The 23153-nt window shown below is 40.1% G+C and overlaps 1 protein-coding gene and 1 long non-coding RNA gene across 13 annotated transcripts in view; one reads left to right on the top strand and one right to left on the bottom strand.

The window, feature by feature from the left end:
- The window catches only part of LOC130542114 (uncharacterized), a 34445-nt gene extending 26459 nt beyond the window's left edge, over positions 1-7986 (top strand). Inside the window, exon 5 of the long non-coding RNA XR_008956444.1 lies at positions 7618-7986. This is a non-coding gene — a long non-coding RNA (uncharacterized LOC130542114). The remainder of the gene's footprint in view (positions 1-7617) is intronic.
- The window catches only part of MKLN1 (muskelin 1), a 339272-nt gene that overhangs the window by 307772 nt on the left and 8347 nt on the right, over positions 1-23153 (bottom strand). For 10 of the 12 annotated variants that reach the window (XR_008956433.1, XR_008956436.1, XR_008956431.1 and 7 more), the window contains exon 2: positions 8759-8883. Coding sequence is in view for 4 of the 12 variants with exons in the window: in XM_044388340.3 (XP_044244275.1) it covers positions 8759-8775 (17 nt within the window). In the remaining 8 variants the exon portion in view is untranslated. Of the gene's footprint in view, positions 1-6415; positions 6484-8758; positions 8884-23153 lie in introns of those variants that run through there. The other 2 variants (XM_048213121.2, XM_048213122.2) reach the window with 1 other exon arrangement.

Below are 23153 nucleotides of genomic sequence, written 5' to 3'. Positions count from 1 at the left end.
TATCCCATATTACCCAGAACAGCGATATTGATACTATCACCAACCATATGATTACCAAAAATGGTTTAAAAAATGTTTTTGCAGTTCTTTTTGTTCCTAGGAAACATCCCGTTAGGGATATGTAGTCAAATTACTGTGTTTTAAAGTTATTCAAAATAATTTCTCTGTGTGCCACCAGTTGGATACAAAATTAGCTTTTTAAAAAAAATTAGGAATTGGATTTTTAAAAATTAGTATTTTTATAATTATGTAAAATATTTACGTGATTCCGAAGTCAAATCTACAAAACAAGGTAAACAAGTCTAGTTTCTATCACCATCCCTTCTACTTCATTCCTTTCCCCCTTTTACGGGTAACTATTATTTTGTGAGGTTTATCCTTCCACTGTATTCTTTCATGCAAGCAAATATATACACACATATATGCATATACATATGTATATATGTGTATCTATGTATGCAAATATATGTTTATATCCATTCTTACATAAATGGTAGGTTCGCTTTTCTCCCTCTTGCTATCTATTTAAAATGTATCCCAGAGATCAATCCATATACGTATATGTAAAGATCCCTAATTCAATTTTATAACTGCACAGAATGCCATTGTGTGGATGCACCAAACTTTGTTCAACCAGTTCTCTATTAATGGACATTTGGGTTGTTTCCAGTCTTTGCCATTATAAATAGCTTCTGTCCTATGGTTTGGTATTATATTATACATATTCAAGTCTTAAATATAAATAGATGTAAAAAAATAGATTTTTACTGCATGCAACTATATAAGATGAACCTAGACCACCTTATACCAAATAACAAGGACACTATGCAAGACTACTAGGGTCATGTCAAAAGAAGTCAGGAGCTAATCTGAAGAGGCCAAATAGGGATAATTTAAGCATTAATAGGATAATTAATTAAGATGTATTGAAACGCATTGAACATGTTTTCAATTAATGAGTTCAAATGATAGTCGAAAACAACAACAATAAAAGCAAAATAACAAAACAGCTATTTGACCACCATTGGCACATGCCAGAAAATCAACTCAAGGAATAATAGGAATAGAATATTACTATTTTGTAATTCTTTTGTTAAAATTTTATTTTATTTAAATTTAATTCTATGTCATAATTCTTAATAAACTAATGAGTCTAGGTAACATAAAAGAAGAGATTATTACACACTATGTACCTCCCAATGTCAAAACACATCACTACTAAGGAAGCAGTCTTGAAAAAAAACCAAACATCGAAACCACAGAAAAACAAAAAACAGAATCGGATAAAGCCTGCAGATGGTTGTAGGAAATGCACAGGACAGAAGAGATGTTAAACTACACTATGGGGATGCAACGTGAGAAATCCAAGCTGTGGGCAGTTAGTTCTACAGCTTGGTTTCTTCAACAAACAGCTTGGTTTCTTCAACAAATAAGTTGCAAGGAAAAAAAAATTAGAGTGGAAACCCATATGTCTTTAAAGAGATTTAGCAGACATATCAACCAGTCTCAGTATGGGAACTTTATTTGGATCCTGCTTCAAACAAACTATGAAAATAAATTATAACATTTATGAGACAACTGGAAATTTGAACACTGAATACTTTATATTATTAAAATATTATTGTTAATTAGTTTAGATGTGATAATGGTTATTTTTTTAAAGTCTTTATCTTTCAAAGATACAAGTTAGAAAATATATGGTTAAGATGATACAGTATCTGGGGTGCCTGGGTGGCTCAGTCAGTTAAGCACTGGACTCTTGATTTCGGTTCAGGTCATGATATCAGGGTTGTAAGATTGAGCCCCACATCAGGCTCCACACTGGGCATGGAGCCTGCTTAAAATTCTCTCCCTCTCCCTCTTTCTGTCCCCCCCCCCCAAAAAACAAAACAAAAACAAAAACAGGGGCACCTGGGTGGCTCATGGGTTGGGCGTTCGACTCTTGATTTCAACTCAGGGTCATGATCTCCTCACTCAGCCTCCACAAGACTGCTTGAGATTCTCTCTCTCCCTCTACCCCATCCCTCTAAAATAAATAAATAAATCTTTAAAAAACCAAAAACAAACACGCACAAAAAAGACGATGTAATTTCTGATATTTGCTTTAAAATAAAATGAGTAGGGAAGAGAAAGAAGGTATTGATGGGTCGATGAGTACATGGGGTTCATTATGCTTTCTGCCTACTTTTGTTTATGTTTTAAATTTTCTATAATAAAGCATTAATATGCATTTATATATAATGCGTATTTTGGGAGGTGTGTGTATACACATCCATTATAAAGAAATACAACAAAATATTAATGGCGGTTACCTCTAGATGATAGGATTATGGGTGATTTGGTGATTTATATTTTCTTGCTTTTACTGTATATTCTATAATTTTTATACTGCACATATATTCTTTATAATCAGGACAAAGCTATTTAAAAAGAAAAATCTTTTGTTTAACAGTACCATTTTCACAGTTCAACTAGAATTCACTGCTGACACAGTGAATAAAATAACTTTGTATATTTTAAGTATAACTGGGCAAAGCAAATTATTTAATATTTAATTATATGTAGTTTTGAGAGGTTACAGATAATCGTTCATGAAAACATAACCCTAAGTTTTGAGGTTTGTTCTGTCATTTGGTATAATAGGATAATCTTAAATTTATGACTTAGGAATAAACAGCTCATTTTTTTTTTCCTCCTCCTTACATAACACAAAAACAACTGATCCACTTTGGCACCAACTTTCTCCTCCAAAGTCACCTTTGTCTGAAATCTAGCACCTCAGGTTTCAGTCAAATACCTTGCACATGAGAAAAGGTTTTAACAAAATTTTCTTGTAATTTTACTACAGTGTTAGTTGCTGGCAGCCTCGGAGAATCCTTTTTTTTCATAGGTAAGTGGGTGGGAGGAATGCTTCTCTCTCCTACTTTCTAGTGAAGTAGAGAGAACAAGAGAGAAATCTAGTGATGCAGAGAGCAAGCAGTTGAAATCACTCCTTTCGTATTGCTGAAATAAATGTAGGACCGTGATAGTAGATGCAATTAAAGAAAAAGATAGTTAATGGGTAATTTTAGCATATTAATAGTTAATACGGTGTACTGCAAGTTTTGCCATTAGATTAGGAGGAAATTAGTTCTTTGAGATCAGTAAAATTGTTTCAAACCAACTTATAAAAACAAGCATGTTTTGTAATTACATATGGATATCTAATAATTATATCATCTGAATGATCTGTAATCAGATAAGTAACCCTTCATTTATTTTGAAATAAAGATATCTAGTATTTCTTCTTCTTTTTGTTCACATGTGATTTTCTCCTAAAGAAACCACAGTCAGATTCTCTCCGAAATATATTAACAGAGTATCATTAGAGTAACATTTTGTTCTAAATGTAGACTTTAAAGCAAAGTCATTGGTAGATGTGGTTAGTCATTTGGAAGTGAAACTTTCTGATTTAGCAAATGGCTAGGGGCAGATAATGTCGATTGGGGTCCATTTGTCCATTTGAGGTTCCATGGATGATTATATGCTTCTCATAAATTCAATCTACACTTGCAACTATGTGCCCCGCCTTGTGCTAAGTATTTTCACATATAATCTCAATTATTTGCTATAATAACCTTGTGAAATAGTTATTCTGGAGAGAGGTTACGTTTCTCGCTCGGGTCACACAGTAATCAAGTGCATTGCAAATCCTGTGTTACCAGTTTTAAGTTATGAACACTGGTGATTGAGAGCATTTGTAGCCGTCTTTGGTGCCTAGTATGGAGCCTTGTACTAGAAAGTATGTCAGGTCAGTTCAAAGGAGGATATTCATCTGTCTCATTGTAAAAACAGGGCTCTCCGCCTCCCCCACACAGTGGAAGGAGTGCAAGAGGTGAGCGTGCTTCATAGCACAGCAAAGACGGAGCCCGTTGAGATGGAGCATCTCTCATGGACAAACCAACGAGGAAGGCATCAAGGAGAAGAGAGGAGGTGCTCTGTTCTGCACAGCCACAAAGCCCAGCTAGCTTTCTGCCTTGATCTTTTAACAAACTTTAGTAAGTTCAGACATCTTTAAGCCTGGGAACCAACAGCTTTTGATGTTTGGTGACCAACAAACCAAAGGTCAACCTGAGAAAGTTGATTCTTGACATAGTTCCAGCAAGGGTCACTTGTTTTATCCCAGTGGACTCAAAGTTAAGAATTAAAAACCTCAACGTTCGTAAATTATATGTTTGAAATACTGAGAGTTCTAATTACACGTACATCCCAAATGCCAGTAGAGCCCACTCTGTTCATTTACTCATAACTTTCTGAAAAACTGTTTATTTGGGATGTGGTTTCTAAAAGCAATTTACCTTCAGGCTTAGTTAAAGAATGGAATGTGTGAGAAAAGAATTTTCCAACTTTTATTGACCCAGTGGTGCTAAGGAAAATAAGTTTATAAGAATTTGCTCGATAACTCAAAATTAATTGATCTACAAAACTTGAAATTTCAAGTTTAAATGCTAAATTCAAGTATGAATTTCAAACATTATTTTTTCAAAGCACACCCTTGTTCTAGCTACTAATACTACAGTATCATTCTGACGGATGTGAACCAGGCATCAAATTATTAACTATCCCTCTAAGGTTGTATTAGAAGTTACTACTGAGAGTATTTTACTTGTGGAGACAGGTTACACAATACCTTGTAAGTTGCCTTGAACGAAAGGATCTTAAAAATAAATAGGAACAACAAAAATAAAACATGACTAACCCTCCTGCCATCATCAAAACAAATGTTTCCAAGGACCTGAAGCCAAGAAAATAGAAATCCATAAACACAAAGGCCAAGATAATCAGTGAATCTACCAGGTCTCCATAAAGGACAAAACAAAACACTAAAAACCAAGCAAAACCCCCAATCCCATCTGCTTTGAAGGAATGAATGCACATTGACCCTTTCCGCCCCTCCGCCTACCACAGAAATCCCAGCCTGCAGCTCCTTTAAAAATTATCAAATCTCTAAAAATTATGGGAGATACATGTCTTACAAAATGCAGTCGATTCAACTGCATGGGTCATATCCACATTAGCTAAAGTAGTAATTATTGAGGGAAGGGTAATCTACTTCATTCATTTTAATAACCAATTCTTTCTCAGATTTGCCACAGAGCCAACTCAACTTAATTATTAAAGCACAATAATATTGGATTGAACTATTTTTCAATCCAAGAATTTTTATTATAGAGAAAAGGCTTGGACAATTTAAGCAATTATGTGCTTCATTTCTCCTTTTCTGTAACTCCATTCTTGCTTATTTATAAGGTATTGAATTTAACTTGCTTCATTCTTAATGTTTTACGTCCTGTCGTCTTCTTTTAAAAAATTTAAACTCGATTTTAAAAAGGCTGCAGGCTAAGTGATGGTGGCTAGTTCCTATGAGTAACAAATCATAGTCCCTAGAGCTCAGAAGGCTGACCTGGAGAACAACAAGCCAAATTTTGGCCACCCTGAAAAACTCTGTGTACACAAGTAATGCTAATTCTAGATTTTACCACAGCGCTCCCAAAACACTCCTGTGGATGCCCAACCTACATGACCTCTCCTTACATCCAGGCACACACCACTTCTTTTCATTTAGATGCAATATTGCTAAAGGGCAAGGTCCCTTGAAAGAAAGCTGAACCTGGGGTCAGGCCCCAGGTGAGTGCCAGCTCTTTAGGGAACCAGTTGAAGGTAATTTAGCTCAGTGGGTAAGCGTGTGCCTGCTAAAACCAGAACGCAGAGATGCAAATCCTCATTTTCCACTTTCTAGCTATGTGACTCTAGGCAAGTTGTTTACATCTTGTGCCTCAGTTTTCTCATTTGTAAAATTATGGTGTTATCAATAGGAGCCCCAGAGAGCAGTCGTGAGGATGAAATGTCTTAACAGGGCCGCAGTGCCTGGGTGGCTCGGTTGGTTAAGCGTCCCACTCTTGGTTTTGGCTCGGGTCGTGATCTCAGGGTCCTGAGATAAGCCCCACATCAGACCCTGCGCTCAGCGTGGAGTCTGCTTCAGATTCTCTCTCTCACTCTGCCCCTCCCCCCCAAAAGGAATAAATAAATATTTTTTAAAAATGTCTTAATAGGGCCTAAAACAGAGCCTCAGGTATCCTAAGCACACACTAAATGCCAGCCATTATTCTTACCAGCTGCATGACCTTGGGGGAACTCACCTAACCTCTATGCAACTTTATTTCATCTTCTGTACAAAAAGCAACCTCACGTAGTTTTTATGAAGACCAAATAAACTCATAAAGTACATGGCAGTCATTTTTAAAATGTAATCAAGTATCAGGCAACTCTTTCAACCAAGTAGAATTAATTCTGTGCTTCTGTAATACTCGAAACGCACGCACACACACATTCCTGAGACAGCACTTGTCACACTGCATTGTAAGAATTTGCTTACCTGTCCATCTCCCCCACTAACAGTACATCCTCTGATTCACCTCTGGCCCCTCAGCATGTTGGTCACACCTAGCACAGGACAGGCACTCAATAAATATTTGTTGAAATGAATATTGTCCAAACTGAGCAGGAATTCTCAAGGCTTTTGCTAGAAATGAGGGATTACCCCTTTTTGCCAAGTGTCCTCAGTAGACCACCCAGAAATTCTCTTGTTTATCCTCTGGCGCAATATATTGAGATTTTGTCATTTCGAAGGCAGCCGATCTTGTACGGTTACATTCACTTATTCTTTTTGCTTAAAAAAAAAATCATCATTGAGCACTTATTGTGTGCCAGGTCCTATGCTGGGCTCCATATGGTGCACTACAAGTGACAAATGCCCAGGAGAATTTAGTCCCTGCATACTGTATTGAAAGAAACTATTTACTAGAGAATCATTTACTACTGGAGATAATAAGCTCCCTGGTTTGATTACTTCATTAGAGTGATAGAACGTCAGGGTGGGAAAGAATGGTTTTCTGGAAGTGGGATAGAATAGAATAATAATTTACATAATAATAATTAAGGTCAGAGATGTGACTGCTTAAGTTCAAGTCCTTTCTCTGCTTTGTACAAGGTGTAGGACCTTGGGCAAGTGGCTTAACCCCTCTGAGCCTCACTCTTCTCGTCTGTAAGACAGAACTGGGAGGATTGATATGAATTTTAAACATAACAATCCACATTAATCACAGATGATGGTACCTGCCCTAGAGTAGGCACTCAATATGTGTTTGCTATTGTGATGAACTTGACCCCTCACCCCAGTGTTTGAACTTCCATCACAGATATAGCCAGCAAATGGGGCAGGAATGCCTGGATTCTGCTTGAATACCATCAGGGTCAGGGAACTTACTACTAACTGTTATCTACTTGATTGGTGGGCAAGGCTACTTGTTGGGTTGAAATATACATGTTTACGTCTTCTACTCAGGGGTTCTCCATCTGTCACTTGGGATTACTCAGAAGAAATCTCATCTCTCCTCTGCAGAATCGCCTCTCTAACTTTGGAAGGTAGCTACATATGTTAGCTATCATCCCCATCCTCACATACCCACACACGATCTTAAATTCTTTAATCATTTTTATGTGACACTGTTTACCAGATCCCTCATCCTTTTTTACCCTCCTTGAATAATTTTTTGTTTATCAACATCTTTCTTACAGGTTGAAGATCAGGATTCATAACATAGAACAAACGTGGCCTGGTCACAAGTGAGTACTAGAGAACTACTTTCCAACTTGAACACTAGATTTCTATCAATATAGGAAAAGATTGATTTTTTTGAAGTTTATCACACTGTGTTGACTCATCATTTACAAACAATCTACAGGAGACTCTAAATCTTCCTACGTGAGCAATTTTAAGACATCTCGCCCCCAATCTGTACTTGTACAATTGAATTTTGGATCCTTGAGTCCTTTACACTTGTCCCTATTAAACTTTATATTGTTTGGTGTGATTCATTATTACATTTTGTCAGGATTCAGTCAGGGGGCAGGGGGAGATCCTGACTGTATCATCCAGTTCATTTGTTATCCTTTCCAGTTGGCGTGTCATCTATCAATTTATCACGCCATCAATGTACTATCTTAGTCATCAGTAGAAGTGTTAAGGGGGATGGGGCTGCAAACCAGACCTGCATTAGATCCCTAGAGACCTGGGTGTGCATCAGCCTCTTAAGAAATTTTTTAAAAAGACATCATTCATTCCATCAACAAATATTTATTGAGTGTCTACCATGTATCAGTTACTATTTCATGTGCTGAGTATATAGTGGTGAATAAAACAAAATCCCTGCCCTTGGCAAGCTTACATTCTAGTAGAGGAGACAGACAACAAATTTTTAAAAATAAATAATACTAAGGTTTTTTAATGAAAAGCTAAAGCAGGTACGGGGCTAACGAAGTGGGACGGAATGGGGGTGGTCCATAGACAGTATGGCTAACACAGAGTTGTTTTTGAAATTTAATTGCATTGCTCATGTCCTACATTCTTAGTGTGCATCTGGACCGAAAGGTGTCCTGGAGTGGGGGGCAAGTTGATTTTTCAAAGCCCACGCTTTTCTGTATGTGGCATCACATTAAGAAAAAATTGATAGAGCAATATGAAGAATGTAAATAGTCATGAAACAAACAAACAAAAATATTTGAAAGGACATAATTCCTTCACAACATTTCTTCATATGCATAGGATATTCAAACATTGTGAGGCCACCAAGACTAGAATGGAAGCCAGTCACGCCTCTTGATGAAGGCTCCAGAGAGGAGAATCGAAGAATTGAAAAACAGAGAAGCTAACGCTTACCTTATTCCAATCCCCATCTTCTCAAGTATGGAGTAGGTTATGAATCCAGTAATTTATGAAAATTCAGGAGGATGGAATGATTGCGTGATCCCAAAATGTGGCTCAGAGAATCTGGATACTGAACTCTGGAAAAGAAGCCCACAAGGGACAGATGTGAAATCTACCTCTATTAACTGCTCTCTGTTCATGATTCTAATGTTGATAAACTCTTCTCAAGAGTTTTAGATAATCTTCAATTCTCTTTGATATTGGAGGGACTTGATAAGTCTTTGTTTAGTAAAATCCTAATTGCATATTCTGATTCGAAATTTATATTCTTTCGATGATACTTTTAACATTTATATTCCCTCATTCATTGAGCATGTATTTTATACCAATTACTGTGTTGGTACTGGAATACAAAGGTGCCTAGGATAAAGATGGTCCCTGCTTCCGGGGGCTTTATCGTAGAGCTTATAGTAGAAGGCAAGCTAGGAAGAGGAAAGGATGCTCGGATAAAGAAGTGTGCTAAGAGCTCTAGAAGAGTCACCTAACCTGACTTTGGGAGAATTGAAAGTTCAAGACTTGTACATGGGGACTTACAAGGTATGAAGGAGTTAGTTTAAAAAAAGAAAAGGGGCAGGGTGCCTGGGTGGCTCAGTCAGTTAAGCATCTGCCTTAGGCTTGGGTCATGACGCCAGGATCCTGGGATCAAGCCCCATGTCAGGCTCCCTGCTCGGTAGGGAGCCTGTTTCTCCCTCTCCCTCTGCCCCCCCCCCCACTCATGCACTCTTTCTCTCTCCTCTCTCTCTCTCTCAAATAATTAAATAAAATCTTAAAAAAAAAAAGAAATGGGGCAAGTCTGTTCCAGGTGGAAGGTACGGCAGGTGTACATTTTGGAGGAGACAGAAACAACTATGTACGCTGAGCATCTGAGCACTGAAAATCAGTTCAGCACAGCAGAGACAGACCAGTCAGAGATGAGATTGGAAAGGCAAGTGGGACCAAATTATTCAGAACCATGCAAGCTATGTCATAGAGGAGGTGGAATCTACTAAAATGTGTGATGTTAGAGTTTTGAAGGGGAAAAATCCAGACTGCTGCTCGGACATTTGGCTTGAACACCTGGGTGGACAGTGACGTCAGTCACTAGGACAGGAAAACAGAAACACAAAAGAGAGGAGCTGTAGAGCAAGGGCAAGCTCAGACCGGGTCATGTTTGGTGTGTGATGCCTGGAGAACACGGGCAGGGCAGCAGCAGGTAGTTTGATCTGGAAGTCTGAGGATACAGGTGTAGGAATCATCAGCACGTGACAGGCAACAATAGAATCCACACTGGTGAATGAGATACCCTGAGTGAGCTTCGGGGAAGAGAAAAGGCCCAAGAGAGCCCAAGAGGAAAACCGACCTTAAAGGATGGGTGAAGTTTCCTTAAAAAGAAAAAAGAGTAAGAAGGAGCAATCAGAGGGAGACGAGAGAAACAAGGCTGTGAGGTAGCACAGAGGACAAAGGAAAACCAGGTTTCAACAAGTAGGCTGTGGTCAACAGAGGCAAATGCTGTCAAGAGATCAAGACAAAGGCTGAGGAGCAGTCATGCGGTAAGCACCAAGGAGACAGTTGAGCAGTTGGGCAGAGCAGCCCGGTGGAGGCAGAAGCCACGTCACATGAATTGAGGAACAAATAGAACCAGTGAACAGTGTCAACACAACTGTTTCAAAAAGTTTGCCTTAAAAATGGAAGATGTAATCCCTTGATTTTCCTCCCAATGGGAAGGAGAGAGGGCCACCACGAAGGTTTCCTCACCATCTGTAGTCACCTGCAGCTCAGCTGACGACCTAGCAACACTCTTGCTTGCAAATGTGGCCTGTGTGTGGGCCTGTGGTTCCACCACCAGGGCGGGACGTGGCTAAAACAATAGGGTAAACCAAATCTGCCTTCTCTGCTCTGCACCCAGCTCTTCCCGTACACCCGATCCTTCGAGAGGCCTCAAAGGCGCGCACAGTCTTTCTGGACCCCAGGCCCCCTGTGGTGCATGATGTAACCTGGCCTCTCTGAGCAGCCCACCACAGGTAAAAATCTGGTCAGATACTGTTGTCACATGATCATTATCATTCACTTATTGCCATAGCTTATGTATCGGGACCAGTTAGGAGAGAAGAGAAATTTGGTCACCTTGGAGTCTGGAGCAGGCAGCTGGCCCCACAGCTGGCCAGACAGCTGTCCAAGCAGAGGACCTTTCTGAGAACAAAATCCAGAAGCCAAAAGACATGGGTCAGGTGGAAAACAGATGACCACCACTGTCAACAACGCTGAAGGTTGGTCCTAGGGAGTGAAGGTGAGCCAATACATAATGAATGAGCCCTGTAAGGGGTTGGGATGTGAGGGGAGGAGCGGGGGCGAGGGCAGTCCAACAGCAAGGGACAAGGATTGGAAATGGGCTGAAGCTCTTATGCACACACAGAGGCCAGGCACGGTTATGCTGGACAGTGAGTCCGTCCCACTGGCTGTGTTATCCCGAATCTTCCCAGTGTGTTCTTGCAGTCCTTCATGACGCAAACTGAAGTTCCCAGCATGCACAACATTCCTCAAATCTTATTTCCACAACCCCTCTCCTGCCATCATAACGTTGTATTGCAAGAGGAAGCTAGACAAGGTCTGGCCTGGGTGGTGCGAAGGGGGACACACAGGCGTTGACAGCAACTAACCTGAAAAGGTTGCAGTTCATAGCCATCCCTGAGCCTAAGATCCAGGAGTGGAAGCAAAGGCTTGACAAGGTTCATTTAGGCCCCAAATCAAGAACAAAACTAGCTCTGTGTCTTGATTAGTTGAAACAATGTTGCCAAATTGTAATCATTCCAGAATGTCCATATTCTCAAAAATGCTCACTGATGACTGAACAGAAAGCCTTCACTGTCTTCAGTTTGTGATTACAGCACGGAGAGGTGATAAAAACAGTGATGAACATCACGGGCAAATACAATATTTTTGCCTTGTGCACAGACTGGCTACACTGAGTTTTCAGCCAAAGATTTTTTTTTTCATTTCACTTCAGTCAATAATCATTTACCCACCGGATATTGCTTTAAAGCCGAGTTTTCATCTAATTTTCATTTAACGAGATTGAAAAGGAAAAACTAAATAATAATACCTCATTTGTGTATAGTGAATGTCTTTCAGGGAAGACATCATAACCCATTTTATACTAATTTACAGTAACACCACTTTTATAATGTAAATACTAATAAGGGCTATTATCATTTTACAAAGTATGCGTGAAAGAAACCAAGGCATGTTGGGATAAAACGACTAGTTCAATGTAACATGTAACTTCCATTTTAGAGGTATAAAAGCTGGTTTATTTTTCTTTTCCCTTCCTTCCTTCCTTCCTTCCTTCCTTCCTTCCTTCCTTCCTTCCTTCCTTCCCCTTCTTTCTTTCTTTACAATGAAGCCCTGCTTTAGATAAACGTGTTTATTAAGGTGTACCATGCCTTACATTTTAAGATGGAAAGTATCTTGCTTAAACCAAATAACAAACGCCAAAATGTTCATGTGTCCTACAGATCAAACCTCTCTCTCAAATCTGGATCAAAAACAATCGATTTCACTACACAACTCTGCTTTCAATCAGCACAGTTCTCACCAACTTGTGCTAGACATATTACTAGTCGATTGTAATCTCTCTTCTTCATACGCATTATGTTGTAATGATCTTGTCATCTCAGCAGGATTTCAAAAGTACTCTTACCTGCACAAAGTGTGCATATATGTAAAGTCACTGGCACTTTTATGCTTTTATTAGCTTCCTTTTGAGGGATACCAGTTTTTCTGATCTTTTCATGTATTCATTCACTCATTCATTCATTAATGCCCTCAAGCATTCATACATCCATTCAAAACAGTGAGTCTGTGCCCAAAATGCAGAAGCACTATTCTAGATGCAAAGAATAAAAATAGGAAGAAGACCCAATCACTGGCTTTAGGATCGACTCACAGCCCAGTGAGGGTTAACAGCCAGGGAAGTAAACAACTGTAGTTCAATGCAGTAGGTGTGGTGATGGAATGACACATGAAAATGGTTTGGGGAGCATAGAGAGGGGATCGGTTTGTGTCTGAGAGGATGAGGAAGGCCTCCTAGAGAAGGTGCTCCTAGCACTCAGCATGCCAGGAAAAAGGGATTGGGGTATTCCTCGTAGAGGGCACAGCATGGGCAAAGGTACGGACAGGCAAATAAGAGCACACTATGCATTTGGGGAACTACGGGACACGTGATATGACAGGAGGTCCTTCAAATATTCTATGGAGGGTTCTATTTCACAATCCAAGTCCTGGACTTCACCACAGACAATTCTGTAAAGGGAAATATATGGTCCTAGGTTATTTGTCCTCAGTCATGGAAGTAAAAACACGTTCCACACGGGATCGATACCAAAGCGCCTTTTAAGACTCTGACTACGTGAGGAACGTCACAGAATCAAAGCTTGGGTCTGGTGTACCCAAAGTCTGTATTCACCATATTTCATTACTATTATACTCTGGGGGGGGGGCAGGTAATAACAGCCTACCTCCTCCTCAAATGTAGGTGATCACTTAGCCCCTATCCATTATTATTTCAGTATTAAAATTTTATATAGAAGTATTTCCAAAAACAGCATTTTCACTGCACTGTGTTGGAGGAGTCAGGTTTTTCCTGCTCACCTCTTTCTAATCATTCAGACGTGGTAGAGCCCAGCCTCCAAAGTAATGACAGCTGGCCTTACAGGCTTCTTATAGCAACTCCACACGCTAGCAAGAAGTGTTTGGAAAGGGTCTCTGAGTATGCTACACCCAAGTGCCTACAGGGACTGCTCTTTCCCGAAGCCTCTGAGAAGTCCTGAACAGAGGTCTTTGTGAACTGGGTCAGCAGTTGATAAAATGGGATCACTACAGAACGCACATAGAACCTTCCCCAGAATAACTCTACTGCTTAGATAATCCTACTCTGAATTCCCTTGTCACTTAAGAAAAGCTTTGCCTCATGCAATTGCATCCTTGTTTCTATTTGGAAAATTTTCAGAGACTCAGAGAGTTCAAAATAACTCATCTATTTTGGTTCCTGACCAATTATGGAATCCTCTCTAAGACATCATTTCTTCATTCATCCAATACTTTACCCATTCAACAAACATCTACTTCCTCATTTCTATCTCTTGAAGCCAGTTCAATCAGCCCTTTGTTTCCATTACTCTACTGAAAACACACACGAGAGGGTCACAATGACTTCTAGGTTGTCCAATCTAAGGGTCAATTGTCCATCCTACCTTACTGTCCTCTTAGCAGCTTCTTGGCACAGATGATCACTCCCTTCTTGTGGAAATATTTTCTTTACTTGACTTCCATCACATCATCCTGACTTTCCTCCTACATCATCGTGTATTCCTTCTCATTCTCTTTTGCTGGGTCCTTCCTGATTTCTGCATGCTGGAAGCTCCCTTGGGCTTACTTCTCTATAATTACCCATCCAATCCATTGCTTTATTTTATCTATTTATTTGTTAAAGATTTTATTTTTAAGTCATCTCCACACCCAACGTGGGGCTTGAACTCACAACCCCAAGATCAAGAGTCACATGGTCCACCAAGTGAGCCAGCCAGGCACCCCTAGTCCATTGCTTTAAATACCGTATCTCTTGCTCTGATATCTGACTTGGAAACTAAAAGAGATTTTTTTTTTTTCCCTAGAGATGCTGAAGTTTGGGTCAGGCACTGAAGGAGGAGATGGGTTGGCCAAGGGGAGAGGAGTGGCATTTTCCCAATGGAATAAGAAGAAAAAGAGTACAAAGTTGTGAAAAGGCAAATTGTGGTCAGAGAAAAGAGGAAAGTCTGGTGTGAGCTGAAAATGACTATGACAAGGTGGGTTGTAGCCTTATCAAGAAGAAGCTTGATCTAGGTTAGGAATTTGGACTTTATACCGAAGACAATAAGCAATTATCAGAGGCTCTTAAATAGGGGAGAAATGCGATCATTCACATTTAAAAAAATAAATAAAACTTTGGTTGGCAAGATGAAGGCTGTGTTAGAATAAGGGGAGACTGGAGCCTAGAAAGCCAATTAGAAGGCCCCTGTAATAGTCTAAGGAAGGGATTAAGGTCTGAATCACCATAGCAGCAGTGGGATGAAAAGTAGTGATAAATCCAAGGGAGATTTAGAAGTAGCATTGAGGACATGGTTATTGATTAGATAGGAGTTTAGGAGCAGGGGAGAGAGGCCAAGGTTGAAGTGTAATGACATTAACTAAGCTAAATGGGGGAAGGAGAGCACGTGTGGTGGGGACGATGAGTAGCATATTAAGTTTGCAGTGATTGTGGGATACCAGTGGCCAATGAGACAGGGCTGCAGAGCAGGAAAGAGGTTTGGACAGAGTGTGTAGGTTCAGAAGTCAGTGTCCAATGTTGGCTAAGTCTTGAGAATGGATGGGATATCCTGGGGAGAGAACACAGGGAGAAGCTGAAAGAAAAAGTGTGCAGGCAGCTCTCAGGGGAGAAAGAGCCATGGGAAGGAGGCTGAGGAGGAACAGAAAGGTAGTGTTTGAATGGACCAGGGGAGGTCTGTAAGTAAAGAGAGAAGAGCCCTTCCGGGAGGAAACGACCAGCAGTTCTCCCTGGCGTAAGATGAGTGAGAGGATTATGTTTGGTGATTAGATCTGAAAAGCACATGTTCGGGAGAGTTAGAAGTCAAGCTGCAATGGATGAAGTAAAGACTCCTCTGAAGTTTGGCTGGGAGGGAAGCAAGGAATGGCTGGAAAAAGGTGGAGTGGGGCAAGGTGTAGGAATTTCTTTTTATGGAATGGAGTCTTTATTACAACAGGTTGCCAGCTAGCTTCTGTTCACATGTTACTACCCTACAAGGCAAACTCACTGACTTTTTGAGCAACAATCGAACATTCAATTCAGTTCAACGCATATATGTGGAGTGCCTGCTATGTCTAAAGCACTGTGCTTGGCATTTTAGTGCCTAAACAGATATGCAAGATATGGTCATGTTTTGATTTTTCATTAACTGGCCCAAATCTGCCTCCTTCCAACCACAGCTCCCTGTGCTCTGGAGTCACACACAATATAAGAATTTCTTCCCTATAGCTGCCCTTCAGCTAACTGAGGGTGGCTTTCAGCTACCTCCTGGGTCTTCTCATTGAATTTTGTGAAATAATCCAATCTTTACATATGTATACTTGCATAGATGTATGTATATATTTTGTTACCAGCTGGCTGCTCCCCCCTGGGCATCCATTGCTGTCTGTCCTTTTAAAATGTGGCACTCAGAATTAATCTCAATTTTCATTATCTGGTATAAGCAGTGTACAAACCAGTTGGAACATTCTTGTCCCTTTCCAGGACATGGTTTTTCTGTTAATGCCGTCTGAGACTGTAGGAGTGTTCTGACAGTCTCACTTCTCACTCATTGTACTTCACAGTCAACCCAAATCCTGAGATCTTTTGCACTTGAAATGTTAATAAAATAGGTCTCCCAATTCTTATTTATACAATTGACTTTTTAAAGCCAATTGCAGAAGTTTATTTTTTTCCCCACTAAATATTGTCTTTTTACATTTGGTTTTGTTAGCCAGGAGTAAAAAGAGCAAGGGCTTGGGGGTCAAGCAGATGTAAATTGGAATTCTGGTTTTGCTATGTAGCTCAGTGATCTTGGTCATGTCATGATCTCTTTGTCTCAACTTATCAGTGAAAATAAGGATAATCATAACTACATTGCAAAGTGGTTCTGTGGCTTCAAGGAGGGTAGCACAGTCCAACATGGCATAAGGACTGAATAAATGTTGGTTTTCTTGCCTTCTTTCTCTTCCATTTTCTCAGCTTTGTATTCTTAGCAAAAGTATGCCTTTTAAGTTGTAACTCAAGATTAATAAATCTTCCTTTTAAAAGAAAAAAAATAAATTGAGCAGAATACAAGCCGAGGGCCAAAAGAATACTTTAGTATAATAGTAAAGCATGAGGGCTCTGAAACCAGACTTTCTATGACTGAATCCCAGCTCCACTACTTACTCATCGTCTCATCAGAAGCACATTCATGAACCATCCTGAGCCTTGGTTTCCTCATCTGTAAAATGGGGATGATAGCAGTGCTTGTGTTTCCGGGTGTTGGAAAAGATGAACTGAGATAAGAAATGGAAAGTCCTTCTTCATAGATCCTTGCACATATTAAGTGATAGAGTTATTATTACCACTTAGAAACCTCCAGGTAAATAATGTGTTAAATATTTAAAACTTTTAAATGAAATGACTATGTTATATGGTTTGCATATGTTAGGGTTTTAGATTCATAATGCCAAATTGCTGTCTAGAATGCTCGAACCAGTTTCCATGCCCAATATTGTATGATGGTGCTTATTTCCCTGCATCTTTATTTAGCCAGGCAAAATATCATTTTAAAGTTCTTGACGATTTGCTAGGCACAAAGACATCTAGTTTTACCTTGATCTGTGTCTCTCTAATTACTAGTAACATTGGACTGCTTTCATCTTAATTGACCAGTTGAATTCCTTTTTTCTCTGCCTTCTCATGTTCTTTACCCATTCTTTTGAGATGTATTCTTCTTAAAAGTTTGCAAGAGGTCTCTATATATTAGGGACACTACTCTTTGTCATATATATTTATTTATATTTGTATATATAGTGCAAAAGTTTTAGAATCTCTCATTTATCTCTTTATTTTGCTTGTGGTACTGTTTTTACACAAATTAAAAAGATTTAAGTAGTCAAATCTATAAATATTTTTCTTTTATAAACCATAAGCCTTTACTTCTTTGCTCATAACGGCCTTTACCATGTAGAGGTCAAGAAATGCTTGGGGCATCTGGGTGGTTCAGTCAGTTAAATATCTGCTTTCGGCTCAGGTCATGATCCCAGGGTCTTGGGATAGTGTCCCGTTTCCGGCTCCCCGCTCAGTGGAGAGCCTGCTTCTCCCTCTCCCTTTGCTCCTTCCCCACACTCGTGTGCTCTCTCTCTTGTTCCAACTCAAATAAATAAATAAAATCTTAAAAAGAAAAGAAATGCTTACACCATTTTCATCTTTTCAACACATACAACTTCTTTTGTATGGGCCGTTTCTCACATTTAACTCCTTAACCTATCTGAAATGTATTCCATTCCTTCTTAGCCATGTTTACTCATTCTTTTGAATCAAAAGAAGTCTTTGGTTTCAAGAAATAGAAAATTTAGCTCAAATTGGTTTAAACAAAAAATATTATTTATTGGCTCCCACAAGTGAAAAGTTCAAAGGCTTCAGGGTCATGTTTCCCGGGTGGCTCACACAATGCAAAGAGTACCTGAAGGTTCCCTTTTCATTTATTTGCTTTAATCCCTGGTGATAGCTCCATTCTTGATAGACTCTCTCCTTGTGGTCCCAAGATGGCGGCCAAGGCCTCCCAGGGTTAAAAGCTCCACATTTACCTCCTGAAGCAAATTATCTTTGTTCTGGCATTTCTAGCAAAAGTCCTGATATTCTCTTTCATTGCACTGACTTAGGTCACATGCCCCTACCTGAAGCAGTCACTGGGGCAAAGAAAATGAAATTCATTGATTATTCATTGACTGGCTTAGTCTGGAACACACACCCTACCTCCTGGAGATAGAGGTGGAGTCAGCTTTCCCAGGACTACATGGATGTCCCAAAGGAAGCAGCAGCTGGGAAAGGGGGACGCACTTGAGAAGACAAGTATGGTAAGGACTATATTTTTGTGTCAAGATTATTGTTTTTAATAGAAAAGGAGAAATTTTCTGCCATTTAAAAATTCATGTGTTTTATCACTATTAACATGGTAGAAACCAAGAGTTAAAAATCATGAAAAGACACTGTCCCTCCCCCAGGTGCTAAACTCTTTACATTCAAACTGCATAGGGACCACCTTGGTGCATCACAGTTTCTAAAGGTCTAATCATACATGGTTGGAAACATTTCCTTCATGGCAGAATGATCTATAGGTTCTATGAAATTCTTCTTTAATATGGGTTCCATAGACCCAGTGGAAATAGATCACATCTCAACTCTTCTGCAATTTATTCTGGTAGAATCACTGTCTGTTGGCTACATTGTTATGTGGTTATTTATTTGGGCCATTCCTCGTCTTTTTTTCTTTTTTCTTTTAACTCAGGGTTTTACGTCTATCACTTTGCGATGTACTTTTTTTAAAAAAGATTTTATTTATTTATTTATTTATTTATTTATTTATTTGTCAGAGAGAGAGAGAGAGATAGAAAGAGCACAAAGAGCACAAGCATGGGAAGCGGCAGGCAGAGGGAAAAGCAGGCTTCCCATTGACCCAGGAAACCTGAAGCAGGGCTCGATCCCAGGACCCTGGGATTATGACCTGAGCAGAAGGCAGACGCTTAACCAACTGAGCCACCCAGGCATCCTGACTTTGCAATGTTTTTTCCTAGTTTGTGAGCGCAGATCTATATCTTAACCTAAACATCTTCTAAGTTAGACCCTGGTGCATGGGAGCTTTAAGTCGAGCACAGCAGTGATTCAGAAGCGGCAAGACACAGGAGTGCCCACCTACTATGAGCTGGTCGTAGCTCTAGATGTCCTGCCCAGGGCAAGCCATCATCTATCAGTCCCCATGTATGGGATTAGTGGTCTTATAAGGAAAGACACAAAAGAGATGATCTCTCTCTGTGTGTAGGTACACAAGAAGGTGGTTATCAGTAAAGTGGGGAACGCATGGCCTCTCACCAGATACCTCATCTGCTGGTGCCTTGATCTTGGACTTCTTAGCCTCCAGAACTATGAGAAATAAATGTTTTTCAAGTCGCCAGTCTATGGTATTTATTATGACAGCTCAAGCTAAGACATCATCCCTTTTCCCTCTTGTGATGTGCCTGTCCGGGGACTTAACTTCTACGGGCCAGCAGTGTCTCTCTTTCTTCCTTCTTGGAGGTTTTCACTATGGTTTTCCTGTCTTGTCTCGGTCCCATCTCTTAACATTTTTGACGCTTTTATTCCTCATTAGTGCTTACCAGCCCTCCTCTGCTACCCTCCATGGGGCAACACACTTCTGAATGCGGCCCTCCAAACTGCTTTCTGATCTTTCCTACCTTTGGTGCCCACTGGCAGCACCTTCCAGAACACAAAGTGGACCCCTCATCTGCTGAGTGTGATTGATACCAGCAGAGCTAAGTGAATAAAATGCCATTTAAAAAATTCTATTCTAGGGGCACCTGGGTGGCTCAGTCAGTAAAGCATCTGACTCTTGATTTCAGCTCAGGTCATGATTGCAGAGTTGTGGGGTTGAGCCCCACATTGGGCTCCCCGTTCAAGGGTGAATCTGCTTGAGATTCTCTCCCTCTCCCTGTACGCTACCCCCTGCTCACACACATGCTCGCGCGCTCTCTCTCTCTCCAAAATAAAGAAACAAGTCTTAAAAAAAATAAAAATTCTATTCTAAGACCAATTTATTCCATGATGCACCACCATTTAATTACTGTTTTTAGAGCCCTCCCCTCAAACCCTACCACATTAAACATATATATTGAGGATACATCCTCATTCTGGAAATATTAAAAATGTGAGGGGAAAAAGTTTGTACCTCGTGATCTGGGAAATACTGTAGCGAAGGACTGTGTTTTTTAGCTGTGAGTATTAGATGGTCTGCCCCATTCAATAGCACTACCCTGTATTCACTATTGTTCTTTCTATAAACATAAGCAAAAAGCAAGCAAAAATCCATTAGTTGTCTTCAGTACTTTTTGCAGACCCCAGTTGTTTCTGGACATTCCTCTTGCAGTATTTTCACAGGCCTGAGCCCTTCCTTGGAACAAGGCCCCACTCCTGCCTTCTGCACATGTCTTTCAAACGTATGAGCTTATCAAAACACTTCTTGAGCACCCACATTGATCTTTTTTAGATGCTCCCTTTTCTTCATTGAAATCACGGGTTTTATAAAAATTTAAAGATTTTATTTATTTATTATTTATTGAGAGAGAGAGAGAGCATGCACGTGGAAGCAGGGTGGAGGGGAAGAGGGAGAGAGAGAATCCCGAGCAGACCCCAAGCTGAGTGCAGAGCCCGACACAGGGCTCGATCTCACAACCCTGAGACCATGACCTGAGCCGTAAATAAGAGTCAGATGCTCAACTGACTGAGCCACCCAGGTGCCCCGGTTTTATAAATATTTAAATTTTAAGTCACTATTGTTCTCTTTCAAGTTCTTTCCTAGTTCCTGGCCAGAGAGAGCTGTGTCCATCTTTTCTGTGAACTTGCTCAAGTCTTCTTTGTGTCAGGTTAGCAGTGCAGAATTGCCTTCTCTGGCTATTACAAGTTCAAGGATGCTTTGGTCACTAACGTTAAGTCGTATGCCACTTCCACTTCAGCAACACATTCTTCTTAGCTGGTGAGAATTAAGCATAGGATAGTACCTCTTCAATAAGCAATTAGTTTAGATTTAAGTCGTGCCAATGTATTTGATGCTCTTTTCAGCAGAATGAGCTTGCCAATGGATGTTGAAGTTCTTCATTACCCCTGCATCATGCCCCCGTGCCAATAACTGTGTCATCTGTATTGGGAAAGCATTATTAATGTTGCCATAACAGGATCACAAGGCCTGACAACACACGGCCAGTGGAGAGAGAGCATAAGCCAAGACTGGGGTGAGGAGAACTCCCCCGGGCATGGGCTGTGAGTACAGAAGCTGGCTTGGATTAGGGCAGCGAGGCTCTTCAAGGCTGGTGTCTCCTACCAAGGTAAAGTTCAAGAAGCTATTAATACTAGGCAGTCCAGCATGAAGGGTAAGGCCAATGTGTACCATAGTTTAAGGAGATTGCAAGCGGGGGTGTGGGCGGCAGAATACAGCCCTCGAGGGAAGAGGACTGGTCAGGGATATGCTAAACAAATGTCAGAGTCATGGTAAAGAGGACCAGGGTTCAGGAAGGGGTCCCAAATCTACAGGAAGACTGGGATGCAACACCAAATGTCCAGAAACTGAAGGTGTGGGGGTCAAGCTGGAAGCCTAGAATTGGACAAACACAGGAGCAGAAGGCAGAACAGGAGGGATCTACAGGTGTCTAAGGCTCACGGCGGACCAGACTGGAAGGAAGCGAGATGCTGGGGCTGATACTGATGGGACACTTTGTCCCCAGTCAGAAGGGTGTGTAAGTATCGGGAGTTCAGGGCGCTCGACCTGTATAGGTGGAGCTCCTTAGACAAGCCAGCAGCGGGTCACCAGGGAAGGCAAAGACAACTGACCAGCTGCTTTATGTATGCTCCAGTGACAATGTCACTTCTGCTTTTATTTTCACCCAAATCTTCTCTACCAGGCGTTAACCCTCGGTCTGTGGGTTTCTATTTGTGTTCATAAGTTCTCAACTCACAAGGCTCCTCTGCTTTGCCTTTGATAGTGTGCTTCTTTTGAACAAATTATATAGCTTCATATTGGTGTAATACAACTATTGCTACCATTTACTGATCATTTACCATGTACCAGATACCACATTAGCTGATTTACCTTGCACTCTCTATTTAATTCCTACAACATCCTTGAGAGGCAGGTATTCTTGTTCCCATTTTAAAAAGAGGAAACTGAGGCTTATATGGTTTATGTAATCAGCCCAAGGTCACACATCTGGGACACAAAAGAACTTGGATTTAAACTTAAGTTTTGTCTAACGACCGATGTGTTGCTAAAGTGACTACATTGAGTTCATTTATACTGTGATACATCCAAACAATCCTTACTGACACCTATCAGCCACTAGATTTTTCATCTACCTAAGTATCTACCTACTTATCCACCTATCTTCTATCTTCTACTTTTATCTCAAATTCTGTAAGACTCAATACTGCACTATGTAAGAAACAGATCACTAATAAGTACTTAATGAATGAATTAATAGAGTTTAAAAATGTGATTAGAATTACTATGTCCTCTCTTGGTTTGGGTATTTATAGTCAAGTAGTAAGACTTCTTCAGTTTGCTTTATAAAAATATTACATTCATGCACATTCGTTCATTACAAGGAAGAGAAAGGGCAAAGTCTTAAATCAATACTGAACTAAGAAGACGTATGTTATTCCCAAATAAGTCAGATGTAGGTAAATGTGTTTGTATGTTCAAATACATTTGAGTAGTTAAAATAAAGGGGTGTACATAAAACATTACTTTCTTCAGAAGTCCGAATCTGAAAATCTTTCTCATGACATGATCTTTGTATTTGTCTAAATCAGAGGTTGCCAAGCTACTGTCCATAAGCCAAATCCAGCGCACCCCTTGTTTTTGTATGTCCTGTGAGCTAAGAATGGTTTCCACATTTTTAAGTAGCTGAGTAAGATTTTTTTAAAAAATGATATTTTGTAACATGTGCAAATTATATGAAATTCAAACCTCAGGATCCATAAATAAAGTTTAATTGAAACCCAGCCAGGCTCATTCAT

The sequence above is a fragment of the Ursus arctos genome, unplaced genomic scaffold, assembly GCF_023065955.2.
Source record: "Ursus arctos isolate Adak ecotype North America unplaced genomic scaffold, UrsArc2.0 scaffold_3, whole genome shotgun sequence".
NCBI lineage: Eukaryota > Metazoa > Chordata > Mammalia > Carnivora > Ursidae > Ursus > Ursus arctos.
This window is presented reverse-complemented; position numbering and strand designations above follow the sequence as displayed.